The 22,129-nt window shown below is 43.1% G+C and overlaps 1 protein-coding gene and 1 long non-coding RNA gene across 5 annotated transcripts; both read right to left on the reverse strand.

Annotated features, from left to right (window-relative positions):
- Window positions 1-1,444: 1,444 nt before the first annotated feature.
- MYOT (myotilin) lies at window positions 1,445-15,187 on the reverse strand. 4 transcript variants are annotated; one of them, XM_074883913.1, is made up of 10 exons: window positions 15,085-15,182; window positions 12,766-13,368; window positions 10,483-10,633; window positions 7,904-8,005; window positions 5,786-5,835; window positions 5,084-5,216; window positions 3,757-3,964; window positions 3,119-3,284; window positions 2,470-2,603; window positions 1,445-2,040 (listed from the first exon to the last, which is right to left on the reverse strand). In XM_074883913.1, exons 2-10 carry the CDS (start codon window positions 13,200-13,202, stop codon window positions 1,868-1,870), a joined length of 1,554 nt encoding a protein of 517 aa, XP_074740014.1. In that variant the 5' UTR covers window positions 13,203-13,368; window positions 15,085-15,182; the 3' UTR covers window positions 1,445-1,867. The 4 variants fall into 4 exon arrangements, with proteins under 4 accessions (XP_074740014.1, XP_074740015.1, XP_074740016.1 ...); XM_074883914.1 differs by having other exon boundaries at window positions 14,979-15,103; XM_074883915.1 differs by lacking the exon at window positions 12,766-13,368 and having other exon boundaries at window positions 15,085-15,187.
- Window positions 15,188-20,277: 5,090 nt separating this feature from the next.
- LOC141949846 (uncharacterized) lies at window positions 20,278-21,652 on the reverse strand. Its single transcript, XR_012630863.1, has 3 exons — window positions 21,549-21,652; window positions 20,900-20,923; window positions 20,278-20,346 (listed from the first exon to the last, which is right to left on the reverse strand). It is a non-coding gene; the product is annotated as an uncharacterized LOC141949846 (long non-coding RNA).
- Between the last annotated feature and the right edge of the window lie 477 nt (window positions 21,653-22,129).

Genomic DNA, 22,129 nt, shown 5'->3' on the forward strand with positions numbered 1-22,129 from the left:
ACAGAGCAGAAAGGTTGACTTTGCTCATGATCCTATGAGAAGAACTTCTGACTTATATTCACAAGAAGTAAGTGATCAAGATGAGACTGAAATCCATGCACACCACACCAACCCATCTGTCATCAGTGGCTATTATGACCAACATTAGAGGGGACCTGCCTTCAGCCAGGTGGAGGACAGGGACAATCGAGTTTATTGGATTCAATGGCCTGGCATGTCTGACCCCTAGCAGTATAAGGCTCTAGTGGACACTGGTGCTCAATGCACCATAATGCTGTCAAATTTTAAAGGAGCAGAACCCATTTGTATTTCAGGAATGACAGGGGGGTCTCAACAGTTGACTGTATTGGAGGTTGAGGTGAGCCTAAGTGGAGAAGAGTGGGAAAAACACCCCATTGTGACTGGCGCAGGCGCCCCATGTATTCTTGGCATAGATTATCTCAGGAGAGGGTACTTCAAGGACCCAAAAGTGTATTGGTGGACTTTCAGTATAGCTGCCTTGGAAAGAGAAGAAATTAAGCAGCTGTCTGTGTTACCTGGTCTCTCAGAGGATCCTTCTGTTGTGGGATTGCTGAGGGTTGAAGAACAACAGGTGCCAATTGCCACTACAACAGTGCACCGACGGCAATATTGCACCAACCAAGACTCTGTAATCCCTATCCATAAACTAATTCATCAGCTAGAGAGCCATCAGCAGATGTTTTGGAAGGATGGCCCATAGACTGAGGGAATGATATCTATGAAACCTGAAAAAAAAAAAGGGGTGGTGATTCCTTAGAATGTATTTGGAACCTGAGCACGATGTCAATGGTATGGAATAAGGTGTGAAGTCAAGACGTTGTTTTTTCTGTTCTGGAAGATGCTCGTGGGGTTTGCTGACTAGCAGCAGGGTTACAGTGCACCCTCCGGGAGGAGTTGAGCCAGTTCCACCCTCACAAGTTTTCCTTTAGCAAGTCCAGTTGCAAAATCTTCATAGATTAAGTTTGTTGGAGTTTGGCAAAATCAGGTTCCATGGTATTTATTATTATTTTGAGCAAGGTGGCTGTGAATAGCAGCATGCAAATCACTTAGATGATTCAAATAAACAGCTTGTTGAGAGTCAACAGTCAGGTAAGTCACAGCCACTCCTTGCTTAAAGGAGCAACGAGGGAAAACATGGTCACCATAACACTTCAAATTATACAGGGCAGCTTTTGGGTCAAGTGTACAAGGAGAAAACACATTGATGTTGCCTCACTGACATGTTTCAGTGGTAAGGGTGTGTCAGCACCTTGTTTACACTAAATAGGTTATAGCTATCAGATGACAAATAGTGGGGGGAGCAGACAGGGGTGGGGACCAGGGGCAGACTAAGTAGGGTAAGAATCCATCTTGGCCAGGCTACAGCTGATGCCAGACACCCATAAGCTGGTTTTAACAGATCAAGGAAGAATCACAGCTGATGTTGGTTATTTAAAATTTTATTTGCCTCTAATTTATTCTCATAAAAACACTCTAGTCTATTTGGTTTTAGTATTCAGACAGTACAGACTTCTGATATTATCAGGAGTGATATTAGAGAAGCAGTACAAACCAATCTACTTTAGCATGTAACCAAGCACAGGTGGAACTAAAACCACCCACACTTGTAAAAACTAATTAGCCTGCTTTCTTGGGCTTTATAGTTAAAATACAATACTCAGTAAATGGTTATAGTCACCAAACCATATAAATAAAATCTAACATAGTAAAATGGGAACAGCTGAATGTGCAAGAGTCAAAGTAAAAATATGTAGATAGGTATTTTGCTAACTAGAGCAATCACCAGTTATCTGCATCTATGTTGTAATTGTCTCTTATAGGTGTGAGTTTTCCTCTTCATTTTCAGTTAAAGTTCATCACTTTCATACAGTCCAGACTGCTCAGCCAAACGCTGAAACTCTCCTTCTGGTGAGAAAGCTTGTTTCACATCCAGTCCTCTTCCATTAAGTGCCAAATACTTGCTAAAAGTTGGTCGAACCCGTAACTGCTTTGGGGCTGGAATGGGCTTGTTTGCATGTGCTGGAAGAGAGAAAAAAGCCTCTTTCAGTGTCTTCCCAGAGTGTGGGAAGACCAATGGTAGAGCAACCCAATTGCTTTTTACCTGCAACATAAATTAGCAAACCACCCTTAGGAAGAATTTAACAGACAAACCCATATCTCAGACACTGGAGATTTATATTCACCCTCCTTCTTGGTATTAATCAAATTGTAATCTTTAAACAGTGCAGATAGCAGATGTAGACAAGGCACAAAGGACACATCACAGTGTCTTGTTACTAAACAAAAGAGTTTTTCCCAGGATAGTTACTTTTTGTCTAGTTCAGTATGTTTGGAAAGAAATCCTCCCAGCAGTCGAAGCTGCATGAGGTTACTCTTGAGGGCCTGCTCTGAGGACAAGTGCCCGTGGCAGCTTCAGCTGTGGCTGTGGCACTGTGATGTGGTACTTACTTGCAACCTCCAGCCTGGCATGGCATGTGGCCACACCTGCTCCGTTGACAGCAGATACGGTATACCAACCAGCATCTTTCTTGTTTGCATTATGAATCAGGAGGCAAATCCTTCCAGTATTGTCATGTAATAAGCTAAAAAAGGAAGGTGTTTATGTGTAAGTGCTTGGAGGGGGAAGGAGAGAAGACATTGAAATCAGAGTCAGTTTACATACTGAGAAAGCCCTAGAATGATTCTTGCAGGGCACTGCAAACTAGACATAATCACTGCATTTGTGTTATTCACATCATGTGTGATTCACATCATGATACCCTTCGGGTGGCATCAAGGCCCTTCTGTAGCCCCATAGCCTCTGAGCATGATGAAGGCATTGCAGGTTTCAGTCCTAAAGCCATGCTTCTCGCTGGGCCTTGTAACTGCTGCTAGAATTCAGAGGGGCATCTGGTCACAGTTTTCTCTCTGTGCCCTCAAAACAAGACTCTGAGCATCGTGCCTGTCCAGTACGTGGTCCTGTTCACCACATCATAACTGAGGGGCAGATCTAACTTTCCAGCTTGCTGCTTTTAGAAACCAGCCAACTCAACTTTGACTTAACAAATACTGGTTATTGTTTTCTAACACACCAACGGCCAGCTCATTAGTAGGATACCTTATTCGGTCTGTATTATATTGTACCATTTCGTTGTTTCTTTTCCAGTAAATCCGAGGTGTTGGGATAGCAGAGATCTGACATTCAAGTCTGGCTGTATCTCCTTCAAAAACCTTTTTGCTTTGTGGCTTGAAGATGAAAGTTGGAGGCATGTGGTGTTCTTTTGCTAAATTGAAGAGGAAAAATAAGGAGGAGTTACTGTAGGTATTGAATGCTAATATCAGGCTTGTTTTTTAAGATTTCAGAATGCTAAATTCAGGAGGGCACATATTTCTTACTGCAACTGCTTAGCCTATAGGCAATTCCCATGAGCATAAGGGTATAGTAGACACAATCCACGTTAGGAGGTGAGTCAATCAATATATATTATCAATCCTGGGAGATTAATAACTCCCAAATTCTGGACATCCCGCTACATCTAAATATCCTGCTAGAAGTGCTTTGAAGAAATGTGGCATCCCAGATGTAGGTCTTAAAATAGTTTGGAAAAGGTAAGGTGTTTGTTATCGTTTGAACCTGAGTATCTGGAGGTCTATCTCTGCTTCTTAATTGTTTTATGTCCCAAACACAGAGGAAGGCATTAGATTACTGAGATTTTCCATGTGTGACCAGGCAATTATCAGTGCTCTCGGTCTTACCAATTACTTCCACTTTTACTGCGAAAGACGATTCTCCTGCACGGTTGACAGCCACACATTCATATGTCCCTGCATCAGATGATTTGACTGCTTCAAAAATAAATGAGTGGAATCCCTTTTCTGACACTATCATTTTATGGAACTGATCTTGATGAACCATCCTTCCATTCTGATACCACATCACATCTGGAGTCGGCAGCCCACTAACCTGTGAAGGAGAGGAAAGCAGTGAAGAGTTAAACAGCTTTAAGACAATAAAAGCCCTTCAATGCTATAGGGAGTTTGATGCTGATAGATGATCAAATCATGATCCTGATGCAAAATTTTACAGTTGTGCCTAGTTTTGAATATTAATGTGGTGCTGCACAGAGAGGAAGGCTTGTGAAATGCCATGGAAAGATGAGCTTTAGCTACAAGACAGTAGATGCTGCTCCTGCAACTCCCTGTTTTTCCCATCTTGTAAGGTAGTTTTGATTAGGCCAAAGATACTCATTGTGGGTTCACAGAGGGGGGGAACTCACCCTTTTAATCCCACAGCTAGCACTGTCAGCAGTGCTGACATCCACACTGTTTTGATTATGTAAATAAACTGTCCTGCAGACATGCTCCAGGTTGTCCATGAGATTCAGAAGTTAAGCAAGTTGCAGCAAGATGTCTAAAGGTCATGCCTAAGTCTGGCAAGAGTTTACTTAAGGAGAGAGATTGGAAATGATTAGGAAAAACCAAGCCAAACCACAATCAGCAGTGAAGTTGCATGTGTGGAAAACCTAGGTTCTTTCTTACCCTAGGGCTGGTACAGTTGCCATGCAGTTTCAGGCCATTCTGGTGTTTTGTTTGTTTGTAATTAAGGCATTTTCTTGCCAGATATTCTGCTGCAGCAAGGGCACAGTTACCTCAGAGAAGAGTCATTAAAGTCAGGCTAGTCCTGAAGAGGCCTTGCTGGACATGCGTCCATGTGTCCACTGAAGTCAGTGGAATCCCAGTATGAAGTACGAGGTTCCCTCTCAAAATGCCTTTTTTCAGCAGGGCCTTAATATTCCCTTTTCCCAGTGAGGTCTAGAAAGTCTTCTGTGGTGGTCCATATTTACCACTATTTAGCTTTAACCACATTCTTATGGAGCTAATTCCATTTACATTTTCCAAGGGAAAATGCTGAAACATTTAGCTATCTCCTATTTTTTGGTTTACATTGCCTGGAGAAACCCTGCACCATCTGCCATTAGTGCTCTGGCTTATTAAAGTGCAAAGGCACTGCAGCTCAGAGACCTCTCTTCATACCACACCCCCCACAGAGCTAATGGAACTGAAAGTGAAAGGCTGGTATTACTTTGAAGTCAAGCCTGCAGAATCGTCCCTCCTCAATGATTATGTCTTCAGGCACTTGTGTAAAACGTGGCTGAAAAAACTTTTCCTGGATTGAGTCGTGTCCACGTTCATCTCCTCTTGAGGATGGTCTGCTCCTAAAAAGTGGATAGAAACAATTAATTGTGGAAAAGTTACCATAGCACAAATGACATCGAAGCACTGATTGCAGCTGGAGTCCCTCCGCATGTTTAGGAATCCAACGCTACAGTTCTGGTTTGTTTTTCAGCTGTAAGACATGGGTTTTGATCAACCACTTCTCTTGCTCAAATTGTTCAACACAGAAGCGTAACATACGAAATCTTCATCTTTGGACTGATATCCAAAAGAATTTCAAGAGCAATGTATGCTTTTTTTATCATGCTATGTTTCATCATTTACATTGTAGGACCTTGCTTTGACTGGAGATTAATCTAGAATACAAACCATATTTGCCCTGCATACATGGAGTCTTTAAACCTCTAGTGTTATGCTTAGAATTGACTGGGTTAAGGTCATAGTTGTCATCAACCATCTGCAAATGGTAGTGGTTTACTTGAAAGGAAATGAATGAATTTAGTAATTACTACTTTCAAAAAAGTGGTAAGTAGTGAAGTAAAACTAACATTGTCTAGAAACGTTTGAAATAAGGTCTCGAAGAGTAGCACAGCACAAGTTTATGCGTTACCTTATGTGTGTTGTAGGAACCTGCAGCCTGATGTTTTCTGCATTCTGGTGCTTGGAAAGAGAAAGAGGAGAGGTGAGTTAAATTAGAGAGACAGTTTTATCTACGAACTGAATGAGAAGCCATTTTAAGTTTGTATACTGATTGCTGCTTAAAAGCAAACTGAATACTTCAGAAGTCATTGGGACAAGAGAAGATAAAGGAACTTGCATCAGGAGCTAATATTCTCTGTTTTCACCCGAGGCTTTGCCATGACAGTGACAAGGACTATTAATAGAATGGCACAACTTCTCATCACTCTACACAGGTGATAGGTGCAGCAGTTCTGTTTGGCACGCAAGGCTTTTGGCCAGCCAGTAACCTTTGTTAGAGGGGTGTAGTGCTACTGGCAGTATCTAAAATGAGAGCTAAGTACAGAGTGTCCTTCCCTATAGCAGGAATAGAAGTGGAATCGCTGGCAAGAACACTGTATTGTGCCCACTTAAATATGGTACCAATAGCAATGGACACATGCTGAGCTGGAAAATATTTTTCTTTCTAGATCACAGCACCAAGTAAGCTCACTGACAACTCCATAATCACATGAGTAAATCTGCTAAAGTACCCAGGATTGATTCCTGCTAGGAACTTGGATGTTTGGAAAATGCAAGCAGAGTTGATTACCAGGGACTCATTTTAGCAATGGGGTCAGATAGAAGAAACACTGCATGGAAATTTCTGGGGTGTTTGCATTGAGCCTTTAGGATGCTTGGTTCCGTGCTCTGTAGCCCAGTCCTATGGAACATTTAAGCCTGGGTTTAGACTTCAAGTACAGAAGCAGTCTTCAGTTCAGGCAAAGCATTACATGAATGAGGGTTTTGCTGGACCGAGCCCAATGTTGAGTCCAAAGTGTAAATGAGCAGATACAAGCAATTCGCAAGTGCTGGACAATTATTATTTGTCTTGTGAGATGATGCTGTAGTGATGAAGTTACTGATAGTTCTAATGCTCTATTATAAGGACTGACTGTGTAGTTAAGTTCCTGAGGAATCAGGAGGCTGAATGAATCAGTGACTACGATATTTAAAAATAAGACTGAACAGTGGGAGTAAGATCTCCCAAACATAAGCCAATTTCTCCTTCCAATACTCCTTTTTATGCAGCATTTCACACATGTGAAAAGTTGTCAGTCATCCTGTTTTGACTGAATGTTTCCTTGTTCTCTGCAAAAGATGAGGCTTCCCTTGCTCTCTGACATCCATAACATTCCCTTCTTGCCTCTTGTTGTCAGGTGATTGTTGGGGAGAAATAGCTCCAATTGCATATTCCTCCCTTGCTGGGATCTTAAGTGTCGCTTGCATTGAAGAGTTTTGCTAACTGCACTCGGGAAGGCGTGTGCCAGCCTCTCTGCGTGCGTGCAGCAGGAGGGATGTTTTCTTTGGCTGCACAGGTACCCAGTGCCACATCACAGACATTTCCACTACCTTTGATCACAGAAGTGTCAAAGAGAGCTTTTAACTGGCCTGAATAACCAACGAATGATGCCAGTCTCCAACTAAAATGCTTTTGAAAATGCCAGTAATAATAGATTCTTGTCTATCAGCATGTGGGCTGCTAAAATAACTGCTTTGCCTTCTCTTAATGGTTGCAGGCCCTTGGAAGGGCTAAAACCCAACTGATCCCACACCAAGGCGCTGCCCTCTTGCAGTCAATGTCACTTATTCCAGTGACAGGTGTAAATCTTGCTGTCCTGGCCAAGTCTGAAGTGGGGCTGTTAGAGAGCGGGTACCTGTCTCCCTCGCTGTGCTGCTCCCTGCCCGTCACAGGCAGGGTGTAACGTGCTGTGCAGCAGCTGTTGTAATTCCTCCCTGGAGAGGTCATTCCTACAGATCAGGCCCAGCAAGGGGATGGTGCTTAAATTTCCCACCTCTGCCACCACCCCCCCCCAAAAAAAAACCCCCCCAAATCCCTACTATACAGAGCTGTGCCAGTGAGACAGAGCTGTGCCAGTGAGAGCTGCCCCATCCCCTCCCCTCCCCTGCATGGGTACCATATAATCCCCATCTCTGCCCTATTCAGGTACAAGCAGGTCACAGCACAATCACTAGGAAATCATTGTTCTAGAGACAGGTCCCCATTTACCTGTGCGTTCTGCATGTTGTCTTCACTTTGTGTTTCCAACACAGATGCAGCATTTACTGGTCCGAGCAGCCTGCGAGCCATTCTTTCTTCATAAGTTAATCGCTTAAAGCAGAGTGGAGAGGAATTCTAGTCAGAAGTCCATTTACTATTTCAGAGCAGCTTGTAAGAGCACATGAATATGCCACAAATTCAGGGTGTTGTCAATGAAAGCAGTGGCTGAATAGAAACACCACGTCTGTTCCAGAGGGTTTGCAGTCTGTGATGCCTACTGAAGTCAGCCTCAATATATACAGTGCTGAAATGCATAAAGATTAAACTGCCTGTTCATCAAAGCCTCTCTAATGCCATCTGTGGCCTTCCACTCCTCCTCTTTCTCTGCTGGGATTATTTATGGGTAACTGATGGCATTATCTCAGAAGCCAGAGTAAGTCCCAGGGCACCTTTCTGTTAGCACTGGGAAAACTTCCCAAGTCATTCAGCTGTGGATTTACTTCAGGAGCTAGAGGCATGATGGATGCTAGCGTCCCCTACTCCTAAAAAAGCAAGGGCCACGCCAGAAGCAGACACAGCCAGAGAGGAGCACCAGTACCCCTGAAAGCACAATGGAAGTTTATGTCAGTGCAACAGCTGCCTTACGAAATGCTGTGTGCTGTCTCGGGAGGAGGTGAAAAGGCGTTTCAGTCACGTAACAGTAAGTTCCTACAATACGGATGCAGCACATGGAAATAACTATGAGCAAAATTAAATTCAAGTTCTGTCGTTCGGGTTGCTTTAGAAGAGTATGTTAGTCCCCTGAGCACCAGAACACCTGACACTTCTTTTCCCACAAAGTTTACCTTAGGTTTGGATTTTGTCATGTGAGGACAAGCTCTGACTGAATTTCACTGTGTACAGAACGTGCGTGGCTACTCCTGGATAAAGGTTTGGGGAGGCTTGTGGGACTTTTCTTTAGAAAAAGAGCAAGAGAGACCTTTTGCAAAACCTGTGAGAGCTTCATATCCCTGAGGTCGTTACAGCTGTATCAAGTGTGGCTGAGATTGACCAGTTGGTTTAGACATTGTTAGAGGACAAGGGGAGGAGGACACAGAGTGGTGATTGCATAAGCCTTATTTTTAGCCTGGTTTCCTATGGGAAGAAAAGCTGGCATGCAATGGCAAGCTTTCTTACAGCAAATAGGGCATTCCTGTTAGGGACACATTAAGTTAGATTTGACCTAATATATTTTTTCTTTCAATATTTAAAATTATATATATATATATGACACAAACCTCTTCCCACTGATGGTAATGGCAAAACTCCTTTCTACTTCAGGGGAAAGAAGATGAAAACTATAAACAGTGGGCTCTTTTTTTTTTTTTTTTTACTAGTCTGTGTCCAGCCAGCAGGAAGATTCCCACATCAGAGACCTGCTTGCTGTAGCTTGCTGTAATGTACTTCCCTACTGGTAGGCAATTTTTTCTCCTAGATTTTGATTTCTTGGTAAAGGAGATTGCATTTTGTCCTTTTGCAGAATAAATAAGTAGGTGCTGAGACTAAAGAGACCTTCTTATAGGAGACAAACTTTATGATAAAGGCTCATGTAATTTCTTTGATTTGTTGTTGTTCATATAAAAAGAAATCAAAGAGTGTGGTGATCACCATGTGTGGTGATGGTGTCTAGAATGAGCTTTCAATTATTGGTACTTCTCCAAGTTTCTAATGATTTGGGGTGGTTTATTAACCCCAGCGTTGAAAGCCAGGGTGAAATCGTGTCTGGAGAACTGAGGGATTCTCCTTGGGTTTCTAGTTGTCTGTGGATGTGATGTTCAGCAGGATCCCCAGCAGAGAGTTCAGGTTTGTGCCACGACTCTAAACATGTCCCTTTCTCCTTACCCTAGCCTTATTAATTTGATTGCATAAATTCAAAGAGAGTTTGAATGGTGTGTGCTGGCCAAGAAGGTGGGGTAAGAGGGAAAGGCAACAGCAGCTCAAAGCCATCTTGCTGCATCAGATGGCTTTCAGAAGTCAATGCCTCCCTTACTGAAGTCAAAGGAGATGCAGACATGTGGTTGCCACAGCAGATGCCTGCAGACAGATTTACAACTCTTGCCACACATCCAGGCCAGCTTTCATCAGGCACTAGCCATGTGCTGCTCCTCTACTGGGAAGGGCCTTCTCAGGGCTGAGCTGGCCCACCAGCACAGCTATTTGTGTTCTAATAGCAAAAATAAGAGGGTGTTGGCAAATGGGAGAGACTGGATGTAAATCTTTCAGAACCACAACTTTTACACCTGCCCTGAGCCATGATTAAAAATGGAGTCACTGCTGGAAGAGATTTTTTTTTTACATTTCTAATGGAAAAATTCAGCCACATCGCACTGAAGGAATATTCTGTTCATAAATGGCTTGAAGAACTCTTGCTGGGATCTGTTGAGGCTCTGAGTAAAGGTGTTTGGGCAGTGTTGCTCCTGCATTTCCTTCTGCTTTCAGCTCAGTTTGGGGGTGCCAGCAGCTGGGGCACTAGAACTAGTCTCTGCATCCCTGCTTGCACTACTGGGAGTCAGAGCAAACTGGTTCTTTAATCAGCAGGTTTCCCTTACCTGGTTCCCATTCTGGAGAAGGTTGTCTTTGCATCGGAGTTTCTTTTCCAAGTCCTGAATGAGGGCCTCTTTTGTTCCTCGAATTTCTTGGTCTGATGTCTTCTGCATAGAGTTGATGCTAGCTTGTTTGTTATACATTGGTTGTGAGTAACTACTCATGCAGGAAGAGAAAACAAAGTTATTCCTGTAGACCTGCTTGACTGTTTGCTACAGCTTCATAGAATACACACAAAAATGGGAACCTGTTACCTAGAAACTGTGATTCAAATGAACCCATAAAGCATTTGGGAGATAGATAGTCTAGGTGGCATAACTGAGTATCAGAAACTTTAGGGGAAGCATCATGGTCTAGCCAAGTCATTGAGTGTCCTCCCACGATGCTTGCAGCCGGTTGCTGTGGGTGGCTGTTCAGCATCCCTGCATCCTGCAGCAGCCCCTGCCCTGACCCAGAGGTGTGCAGTAAGGCTAGCAGTGTCTTGAGGGAGCCACTAACTCCACTGAGCAATGCGAGTCTGTCCAGGAGCATGTTCTCCCTCAAAACCTGCATTCCTTTACAATTTCAATTGTTAAAAAGGCCCTGGGTGCTGCAAATCTACAGCAAGGTCACAAGCTAGTTGATTAGGTATGAACAAATAGCTTATTAGTTGCCCTCTTTTTCCTGGTCCCAGACAGTTACTTCATACAGCATTTCTGTCCAGAAGTTCAATAGCCAGGCTTACCCCAAGCTAGGCTGGGTCTTTAGGAGCCCTTGCTGCAACCCCCCACATAGCCTGATCCTGTAACCCGCAGTCAAGAGACACAATCAAGTCTTGGAGTTAGATAGTAGAACTGATTCTGAAAAGTGCTAGGAACAGAGGACCATCCCTCAAAATGGGTTGCGAAGGTCTACTAGAGGTCACAGCACTCTGTGCTGACAGGATCTAACCCAGTTCATTACATGCAGTGGGACCTCGAATGCTGCAGTTGTATTTAACAATTATTTTTATTCAAAATCCTCTTCCTCCTGTCACTTGGGAATTTGTTCTGCTGATTAGAATAGGGTAGAAGGGTTATAATTCTGTTACATATTCTCATGGCTGCTTGGACTTAAATTGCCCAAGTTATAACTTAAAAACTGTAATAATTTGCCCAACAGATTAATACGTCTCATGTCCCTGTTTGCCCTTTTGTAGGAAGATCAGAAAAATAATTCCTCAACTCACAGGAAGTTGCATTTAAGAGTAGCATACATGAAAAGCATAGTGAGGCACCAAAGCCCTTTGCTATGAAAATAACCCCACACTACATACAAAAAACCCAGTGGTTACTCCAGATGCATACCTGACCCACACGTGCTCCTGCAGTACTTTTAAGAAACATTCCTGAGTGCCCCAGCTAGCCCACTCTGTCTTACCTTTCCTCTTCCCACAATGCTGTCATTCAAAAAAACTCCAGGAACATTCAGATTTCCTGAATACAAACTGACACTTAAACCTGAATTTATACCCAAGCCCCCCTGCCCCTATCACCTTTCTGATCTCTTCGGTTGGGTGTTTGTTACCTATTCTACACTGACTTTCCCCAGGACCTCCAGTTAATATTGGCAGGAATACAAGTTGGTGAGAAGGCAGACCCGTCTCCTTTTGAGATCACGCTGACCTTGGGAGATATTTGGATTGCAGCCCAAAAGTAAAATGATATAATACATATTCAGGAAAGAATTTAGTCTTTGGTCTGAAGGGGTAAAATTTTCAAGTGGCTGCCTTTCTGTTAGCATGTACGATTAATGAAAGCTGTATTGTAGGTGAGCGTAGAGTCCCATCATGATGTTGAACCTGAAAATACTGCTGAGATTTACTAGGAATCCTGAAGTTGTTTATATGTGGGAAATACTACTGCCTTCCCCCCGCCTCCCTGTTCATAAGCCATGTTTGTTGAGAGAAATTAATTTGAGACGGGTGTCCGTCTTCTGAATACCCTTAAATGAGAGATTTCCATCAAATCAAACTAAACTGTTCAAACTGACACCAGAAAACCTGCACAGCAGCCCGTGATGTGACTGCTGTGCACTTTAATTCCTGGTGGATACCCGTCTCTCCCACACAGACACCAAGGGCAAGCGCTCAGCCTCCTGACCCGATTCATGCAGAGTCCTGCCTCGAACATCGGAAGCCAATGGGAGTGGTACCATTGGCTTCAGCCAAGCTGGTGTTTCTCCGGACGGTTGGATTTGGGATGGTCAGTGCATGGGAGAGGCCAGGCCAGAGGAAAGCAAGGGGAGGTTAGAAGCCTGTATATACTTACTGAGGTTCCATAGGAGAAGGAGTTTGGCTGTTATAGTCGGGCTGCGAGGGTAGCACTGAGCACAGGAATGCTGCGGGGGGTTGGTTAGGCATGGATATAAGCCGTTGGCCAGATGATGAGCTAGCAGGAGATTGCGCAGATGCAGGTGTGACGGGATATGTGGATTCCTTAGGGGCACTACAGGAAGGCGAGGAGAGCGTGATTGAAGAGCTCAGCGATGACGAGGAGGAGAATTTCTGCCCGCTTGGGTTACGAGGCTGTATTAGGATGGAGGACTGTTTGATTTGTCTGCTTGTCTCTGTAGAGGCTGCAGGTCCTGGAGGCTGCTGTTGCCCTTGACACACATTCTTAGACTGGATAAAGTGTTTTGGACGTTCGTAGTTAAACATGGTTGGTTGGCACATAGAGGAAACGGATGGGAAATTAGGGACACTCATAGGAGAGGTTTCACGGCTGTCCTGGGTTTTTGTTGGTGATAACTGGCTTTGGATAGGTGGCTGGTAAAAACTAGGTGGTAGGCCACGAAAGCTTTCTTGGCTGGGCTCCTGGATAGAATGGAACCCTTGCCTTGCAGAATAGAGGCTTTCTTGGTGTGGATTTTCCCTTAAGGAAGACAATACAGATAAAATAAATCGTACATCACCATTTGAATCACAAAAATACCGTGTCGTGAGCAGTCATTAACAATCCAAAAAGTGTGAAGTTCAGGCAGCTGACAGTTAAAGCTTGAGCTTAAAATAAGGAGATTTAGGATTGATTAGAACTATTGCAGAACTGTATGAACATTTCAGATGACAATAACACATCACGCACTGTACTACAACTCAGGTGCAGTGCTGCCATAGCTATTTTACCTGCAAGAGCCCAGTAAATTCTAAAAGAAATAGCAATTGTTTTATTGAGACAACCCACCACCTGCATAAGTCTACAGATAATCGTGGTTACTACTGCTAAACAAGGTAATTTGACACATATCATCTTAACTAAAGATCTCTGGATCCTGCAGTTTTGTGCCTGTCAAAACACTAGATGTACTATTACTCCAAGAATTGTCTATTGGTGCTGAGAAATTCCTTACACTACAGGGAAGGATGAAACAGGTTCCACTTTCTTTTAAGCCTAGAACTAAACCTTTGAATTCAAGTATCCTGATTTCTTCTCTGATAGTTTTTGAATTCTGAGCTTTTTATATCCAGTTGAGATTTGGAATTGGAATGCAAAGGACTGTGCTGCTCCCTTTGAAGTGATTTCCCGAGATTTGTTGTTAAGGCTAATAATTGCCAGAATGACGTAGCTGCAGGATAAAGTAGGGCAAGCTGAGCCACTCAGAGGTCCTGCATTTATTTTGCAGTTCCTTGATATCAAAACCCAGGCTTTCCACCAACTCAAAACCCAGGAAACTTTCATTAGAGTGAACTGAGCAAGTTTGTTAAAACCGACAAACAACTTCAGCCCCAGGATAAATAAATAACCCCCCAAAATAAACTTAAAGCTACTAATAAAAAAATGAGCATATAAATCCACACAGTTACATGTGCTGGAAAAAATTGTAATCTTGCCCCACTGAGATCAGCTGTTTCGCTGCTATATATACACAGTATATTGTATTCCTCTCATCGGAGAGCCCGAAGAAGGGCTCCACGAGGTCATAAATTCCCATGGGGGGAGATCCACTGAAGACATCAGTCTTGCTTTAAAGACTCAAAGCTTTCATTTCCTAAAGGTAATTATCAATATTAGTTGTAAATTAGCTGTATGTAAACAGAGGTTTTCTAGTAAAAATTCCCTAACTTTCCCCTTGTCATGCTCTTGGAATTTGAAGCTGGCTCAAGTTTTTGGAGCTCGTCCACACTATGTTCTCATTCACTGGTGCAGAGAACTTGTTGAATCTTGCTTTTGTATCATTTTTTGATCACTGCCTGTGTACAGATTCATTCATGTTACCTACTACAGAAACCAGCATTTACTTCGTTTTCTAGAATATTGCACTCAAACAAGGTACAATGCACAGAGTCACTTGTCACAGCAATGGCTATGTTATATTTTCCTCAAATCATTCCACCTTGATTTGGGTGGGGAAAAAATACCTAAAGAGACTTTTGACTTTAAAAGACAAAAACAATAATAATAGAGACACTTTGCTTTCTAAAAAAATTATTCCTTTTTTTTTTTCCCCCTTGTTGCCTCCCAAGTTACCTTTGACACCTCCTCACCTTAAAGGTACGTTTTCACCTCAGCATTACCCAGCGCGTTGCGATTTCTCATGCCAGCTCCCTAGTCAAAAGTGATGTGGAACAAACCCCAAGCACAGCACCTTACCTACAGCCTAGGAGTTGTCACCTGGGCTCTAACCGGTATTTTGGGAAGGGACCGTCATTCACTGACCCAGACTGTCATAGTAGCCTCTGCGTAGCGTTATAAGACCAGAGGCTTTAATGTGCTGCCAGCAGATGACACCGCGGGCCCTGCCTGTCCCTGCCCACACCACTGTCAGAATAAGAGTCTCCACCAGCGGGGACACTTCATTTAAGGGCCAAAGCCTGGGTTTTGGCAGGTGTCCACGGTCAGCAAATCACCCGGGTGGGCAGTGGTAAAGCCTGCCTGCCCGCCTTGCTGCCTGCCTGGTGCTTCCCCTTCCCCCTGGTGCGTCCCTGCCTTCACCAGGAGAAGGGCTGAGGAACCCGGCAGCTATTGAACAGAAAAGCAAAATGGTTTTGTCCATAACAGCCCTCAGGGAGTGGCGTGGAGGGACTGCTGCAATATGCTTAAGCATTCCTAAACCCCACATCATTATCCCAATGAAATTCCTCTTTAAATTCATTTTCTAAGTGACTGTAGCTTATTGCCTCTGTAGTAACAACACTCTATTTCCACTGTTAAGGCTGTGTGCTTGAAGGAACAGATACTTGAAAGCCAGATATTGTTTAAATGTTAAATGTTGTTTAAACATGTATTATTTATAGATATTTATTTGGATTAAAAGATGCAACTATGGTGTTTTCACCAGAACAGCAACACATCCTGCTAGCAGATTAGGTGATTTGTATCCCTTTAATCAAAGGCTTCAATGCTTAATTACATTTTAAATTAACATTATAGTGTTCTAAGTATCTTAATTATACCTTGGCAAATAATGCATGCTATTGTTTAAAAAAACCCCATACCTCATAATTACTGCAGCTCAGCTGTGTGTGGTCTTTCAGTTGCCTTTTCCCTCCTTTCACTGTACTGGTGTCTTTCAGCACACTGATCTTCAAGAGTTAATCCACATTTAGTGTTTGTATTTAAAGATCAGCCCATGGTTTGTGAACTAATTCTACATAGCAGGTGTTAATTGAGTGCTAATTTATTTAAATTCCTCATGATGAAAGTGTTTAAGGGAGGAAGTGTGTCTCTAGTTGTTAGAGAGATTATTTGCTTTTTAAGTAAAATAAAAATCTGTAGTTTTCACAGAGAGAGTTGAGTACTTAAAAAACGGTAACTGTAGCATGATCATTTGCCCTGTAGGAAGCTGTGAGCATGTTAAAGGTCAGACTCTTTGCTCAGGCAGGCTCCCTGGCTTCCCATTGACTTCAATGAGGGTGCAGTATGCTTGTTTCAGAACTAAAGTTGGCTGCAAGGCATCAATTTAAGGACAGCTTTATGCACTTAAAAGACTGGACATAACTAAGACGACTTGTGTGAAAGAGAAGGAACAGAAAAATGTGAGATCCAGAAGGTAGGAAAAAAAATGAAAGAACTAGAAGGTGGAATGATAAAGGCAGAGGAATAAATCTCATAAGCCTATGCTAGGGTAACTTAATAGTGCTCTGGCCAGCGCTGCGAGGTGTTAGAAACCAGCTTTTCTGTCCTGCTTCGGTTTACTTGCTATGAACGGTGATTCGTTGTGTCCGATTGGGTTCTCCTAGTTTCTTGAGTCATATAGCAAAAAATGCCTAGAAAAAAAGTTAAGAATCTTTTGCTTATTTATTAAGGAATCTTAAAAGCTACCTAAAAGACCTGGCAGTATACTTAGTGCCTGAAGCTTCTTTTTTTGCTTGGATTAAATTCCTTTATTAAAGTTAATAACCAGTATAGATTTTGTTCTGCTTCTTTAAGGCTGTGAGGACACTGTAAGCTGCAGATATAAAGGGCTCGGAAAGGAGTAGCTGGTAGTGACAGTCTTCTAGAATTGCATTTTTTAGCTTTTGCAGAGTGGCTGTTGCTAAGCAATAATTTGGAGAAGTATGAGTACAAGGACTTCATTCATTTTATAGTTATTCCAAGTAATAGCTTTGTTCTGTCATCACTGTCTTTGTTGGTGTTTCTTTTTGTCTCTGGTAATACAGTTGCAACCACATACACTACATGAGAGAGTTATAGGGCTAAATCTGCCTAACAAGACAGTTATTCACTAGAGGTTATTGCTTAGTTTGAGGTAACAGCAACATTTACAATGTTGAGGTCCATTCATAATGATGTTTCAAAGCACATGGCAATAAGACTGTAAGCTTTAAAGATATTTAAATTCTTAGAGATGGGTATATCCAGAAATCTTAATAGTTTCTCTCACTGTATCTTGAGATGTGTAAATGCCTTCCAAAGTCTGCTTCATCATTGCTGTCAATCGAAACCACTCTGCAGCTCTATACACTAGTTATTGTTTTATATAACCCAAATTTTTAAAAGCTATTACATAGCTGATGTTGGTGGTATGTTATATCCCTTCATGCAGGACGTCAGGTACTGCATTTCAATCTAACCAGAACTTTAAAAATAGAAATGCAACCCCAGCTCACTGGTACTGCTGCAAGCAATAAACTTTACAAGTAGTCATCCTAAGCAGCAAGTATCATCTAAAAGAGCTTCCCCGCAGGTTCCTTGTTAGAAATGCCAAATACAGGCTTCGTGCTGCCATTGAGAAATCTGGAGAGGGGTTGGAAAGCTAGTCCTATTCTAAAAGGACAGCTAGAAAATGTCTCCTACTGCCCCCATTCCTTCCAAGAGATAATTACGCCAGACATTTTATAAAAGGTTTTCATTTTTGCTTGGCAGACAACAATCTGCCCTTGTTTAAAGCAGTCATCAGGGAAAGATAACAAGCAATGCAATGTCGGCCTGCGTTAGATGCTGCCAAGCAAGCAGCCTTATCTCCAGGTGTTTGGGCCTGGGGTAGTTGAGCATGAGTTGACTTGAATACAGTGCTGTGTTCACATGCTTGGCTTGTGGTGTTTGAAGGCAACAATAGCACATGCACAGCTTCATGGCAGGCTGCAAGCAAGCTCTTGGCAGCTTTGCAGGGCTGCAGCTCCTAAAGTCCGTACAAGTTAGCTTCGGCCAGGGTTTTGATTCTGCAGTGGGGTTTGCTTAGGGTACTGGGTGATTTCCCTGGAGCAAGCCTGGATTTCATGGAAAGGCTTGAAGCTAAACTGGGAACCTCCTCTTGGCGATCTGCAGGTTATTGAAGCAAACCCATTTTTACTCAGTGTTTTAGCAAAAAAATCCCTGTGCACAGAGAAAGCTATATTGAAGTATGATCTCCCCCGTAGTGAATTTGGAGGAGGGTGTTCAGAATTGTTAAAATAACGGGTTTAGTTAAAGTGACTGAGTACATCCAAAAATAATCTATAACACAGAGAATGCTTTCTGTCAGGGCCAGCCATTTACACACGGTGTAACAGTATCGCTGCAATGCAAGGCTGGCATTCAGCTGAGAGAGGAGCCACACGTCTGCCTCGCGGCGCTCGCCTTGACAAACAGGACAGAGGAAACTCCTCTGTAGTGCTGGGTTTGGACCTCTTAACTGTCACCATCTGAGGTCTTTGTTATGCCTGTAAACACCTGAGAAACCACAAAAATCTGGGATGGAATTGCTAAGATATGTGTTCTAACTTGTTTCTCTGGAACAATTAAACAGGATAAGTAATAATGCAATAGGTACATAGCTACTTGAGAGCTGCATTTGGGACAGAAATTGAATTGAGTCTTGTTATAAGATGGAACACTTTATTCTTGGGGGAAAATCTCCATCTTCTGAGCAGGGAGTGTCCCTACCTTGGCATGGGACGGTTTTCATTCTATCCAGTGGGTCACTGGTTCAGTACTTTTCCTCCACGGAGTGCTTTACAGGTACTGTCTGCACCACACTTACAGAATCTCAAGTTTTATTGCTGTCTTTCAGAGTGAGAAACAGAAACACGAGGTGATGCCACTTGGCCAAGGCTACAGAGGAAGTTGGTGGTGGCAGAATTGTACCTTGATGTTTCCCAGATACTGTGGGCTCTGCTCATGCTCTGCTGTGGGGCCAAAGCTCTTCTAGAGGCTAATTATTTGGGGTGATGCTTTAAAGTTACAGACAGGCACTTCTGAAAATGCCATTAGGCGCTTACCTGAGCCTTTAGATAGTTACATGCTCTGTCAAATCGAGTCTGTGCTGTTCTGTAGCTGGGCTGGTGTTACACATTCCCATTGTCATGTAGGCAAACAGCTGAGGTTACTGCGTGTGCATGTTTCCCTGTCAGGGTATGGGGCACAGCAGCTTTGCAGTTGTATTGCTGGGGTCATTAGAAAGTTCAGCCCCTCAGTATTGTATAAAACTAACCCAGGGATGTAATTTTCTTACCGCAGAGGTGAAGCCTGAGGTGAATTCTCATAAGTTCCATGAAAATCTTCAGCGTCGCTCTTGGAGTTCATCTGGCTGAAGTTTGTGGCTTCTGCTCGACAGCCCAACCCCGGGATGTCTGTGCTGTAGGACAGCAGGCCAGCCGCCTCTCGGTCCTTGGCTCCCGTCTGGCTGTTCCTAGGGAAGGTGGGTTTCTTCATGGTGACTTGCACAGCTGGCCTGCGGGCAGCACCCGCAAAGCCTTCCAGCTCTTTTGCTCCTGAAAGTAGAATTGTCCACAAGTCAGGTAGAAAGCAGTGGTGGCTCACTGGTACAGCATGATGCAGTAACAAGGGAAGGGAAACTGGTATGTCTGTGCAGGTGGATGAGTTCAACCTGCCTGGGGTCTGCGTAGACCAAAACCTGCCCACCTGCATTAGCCAAAGCTGACTTCTCACCAGCGCTGGTGAGCTTTGGTTTACAAGCAAGGTGCTGTTCTGTTTGGAGATGGCTTTCAGCACAAGCCAGACAAGTCCTGTGTTTCAATAACAAGGTATGAATACAGCCAGTGCATTGGGCTAAGCTGGAATTTCTGAAAGGATGAAGCTCAGGGATGAGACTCCTCTGTGAGGGGGACCATCATCTCCACCTTGTCATCCTTCACCCAGGAGGAAGAGCGGGCACAAGCAGAAGTGCAGAACCACTTGCATCCAGCTTTTAGAGGTACCCAAGCAGACTGCATTTTTGGGACACTTCTCTTGAGCCTACAAAAGTATTTGGGTCTGGCTTCTGCTTGGCAAATATCTGTCAGTCTGCCTGATGCTGAGCAGCAGCAAATTCTTTTGTGCTCAGTTGCTTAGCTCAGAAATCCTTGTGCTTACCTGGGGAAACAGAGAGACGTGCACTGGATGCCGCAGATCCAAATTCATTTTCAGCAACACATTTAAATACTCCAGAGTCTTCTGGAAAAGCTTCAGTAATAACCAGGGTACAGACTTCCTCTGAAATAACAAGTTCAGGCATGCTGTTGTACCATAAAAGCCAAATGTTAGCTTGTAGGAACTGGTCCTTGCAGAAGGACTGTTACTTAGTGATGGGGCTTGGCAGCAATAAAGTGCAAAAAAGTGATGTAAAGGGCATAGGAAGTCAAGGGATTCAGAAAGAGCAAAGTTGAAGGAAGAATCTTTCTTCCTGTGACTTTAATGAAACAAGGCACAAATTTTTTGCTAAATTGTGTCTTCTCTTGCACAAGTTTAAACCCCAGAAAAGCTTGTAGGTCAGAATGGTTAACATGTTTTCCCTTAATATATAGGGTAATCTTCACTGGCTGAATGTAAAAGAGATGATACCTTTTTCATTGTGTTGTGAAAAAAATTGGGGCCTTTCAGGTGCTTGTGTCAAAACTAAGAACTTGAAAGCTCTTAGCCTGACACTGAACGCTATCTTCTGGCTACCCTTTGGACATTATTGTTTTATCTTGGATGAGGTGGGAAATACTAAGTGTGGGGTAATCGACTGATGAGACGTCTAACAAAAAACGCGCAGTGTACTTACCAGGAAGTGCTGATGAACAAGCCTCTGCTCAAAATAAGAGAGAAAAGGAATAAATGGTTATAATGCCAGAATGGAAGAAAGAACTTCAGCCCTCGCTCCCTTTCCCACCTCAGCTGTCACCCCGGTTACAAAGGGACCACCTCCTTTTCTGTCCATCAAGGGAAATGCCATCCGGATAGGGGAAGCTCAGGTTTGGCTGGGAAATCTGATGGTACAAACATCTCTCCACTGAGGTGATATAGAAAATGCTCCACTGACTTTGGAGTTATTTACTGGGAATTTGGCCCACTGGAGCTATGACCTCATGCCTGCAAGTATCATAAATTGTTTAAAATGCGCTTATACTTTATTTTTTCCCCCCTGAGTTCATCAGTGGTTATAATATACAGTGACGATCCCTCCATGGCTCAGTAGTACTTTCATTAATAACTAACAGCGTGGCAATCTCCTTCCATTGTGCCTGGTCTGCCCGCGCGTTGCCAGGGGAAGCGCAGGCTCTGTACAGCAGTCTGAGACTTCAGGTCATCTGATACTTGTAAACTTAACTCTGCTTCTGTGAACATGTACCATCTCCTCATTTTTATAGCAGTTCTTGTTCCTGTCTTATCGCTGTCCCAGTGAAATCATCAACAGACATAGTAATACCTACTTTTTCGTAGGATTCGGAAATCGGCAGAGTCTATTATCTGATCATATTCTCTGTACCAGTGAACCTGTAAGGTGGGTGTAGCGCGAATGCGACATTCAAACACCACTAATTGACCCTTTGTAGCTCTTATGTTTTGTAGACCCTGGAGGAGGAAAAATTGGTGTTAAATGGCTGACTATTGAAGCAATTATTACAGAATAATACGCCCCTCAGTGAAGAAGATGATCTCATGCCCATATTTTTATTTTACTTACAATAGTGGATTTAATGCATTTGCAGTGGGTTGGGAGTGGAGGTTTTTTCACCTGTAGACCAGTGCTGCTTAAAAGGCTTTAGCTTATGCATTTAAATAAAGATATAAATGCAGGAAAAACATCTATTCCAGTGGATACAACATGACAAGGGAGGTTACTATGAGAGGTTTCTACTTCAGTCTTTGTAGGAAATAAATGAGATGAATTCATGAAAGTGGTTCTGTCTGTCTGGATCGTTTACCAATTAAGATGTTAGTTTGATAGCATCACTAATGAAGCATGCTGGCTTTTTTTGAATTGTAAATGAACCAGTGTTCCAGCCTCCAA

The sequence above is a fragment of the Strix uralensis genome, chromosome 14, assembly GCF_047716275.1.
Source record: "Strix uralensis isolate ZFMK-TIS-50842 chromosome 14, bStrUra1, whole genome shotgun sequence".
Taxonomy (NCBI): Eukaryota; Metazoa; Chordata; class Aves; order Strigiformes; family Strigidae; genus Strix; species Strix uralensis.

Bases quoted from the DNA above. Each gene is read 5' to 3' on its own strand.
- MYOT (XM_074883913.1), bottom strand. From the start codon at position 13,202: ATGAGTGTCCCTAATTTCCCATCCGTTTCCTCTATGTGCCAACCAACC. The intron at 3,285-3,756 runs GTAAGACCGAGA...TCTTCAATTTAG, and splicing joins AGTAAAAGTGGAAGTAATTG to CAAAAGAACACCACATGCCT. The intron at 2,604-3,118 runs GTATCCTACTAA...TTCCTTTTTTAG, and splicing joins TATAATACAGACCGAATAAG to CTTATTACATGACAATACTG.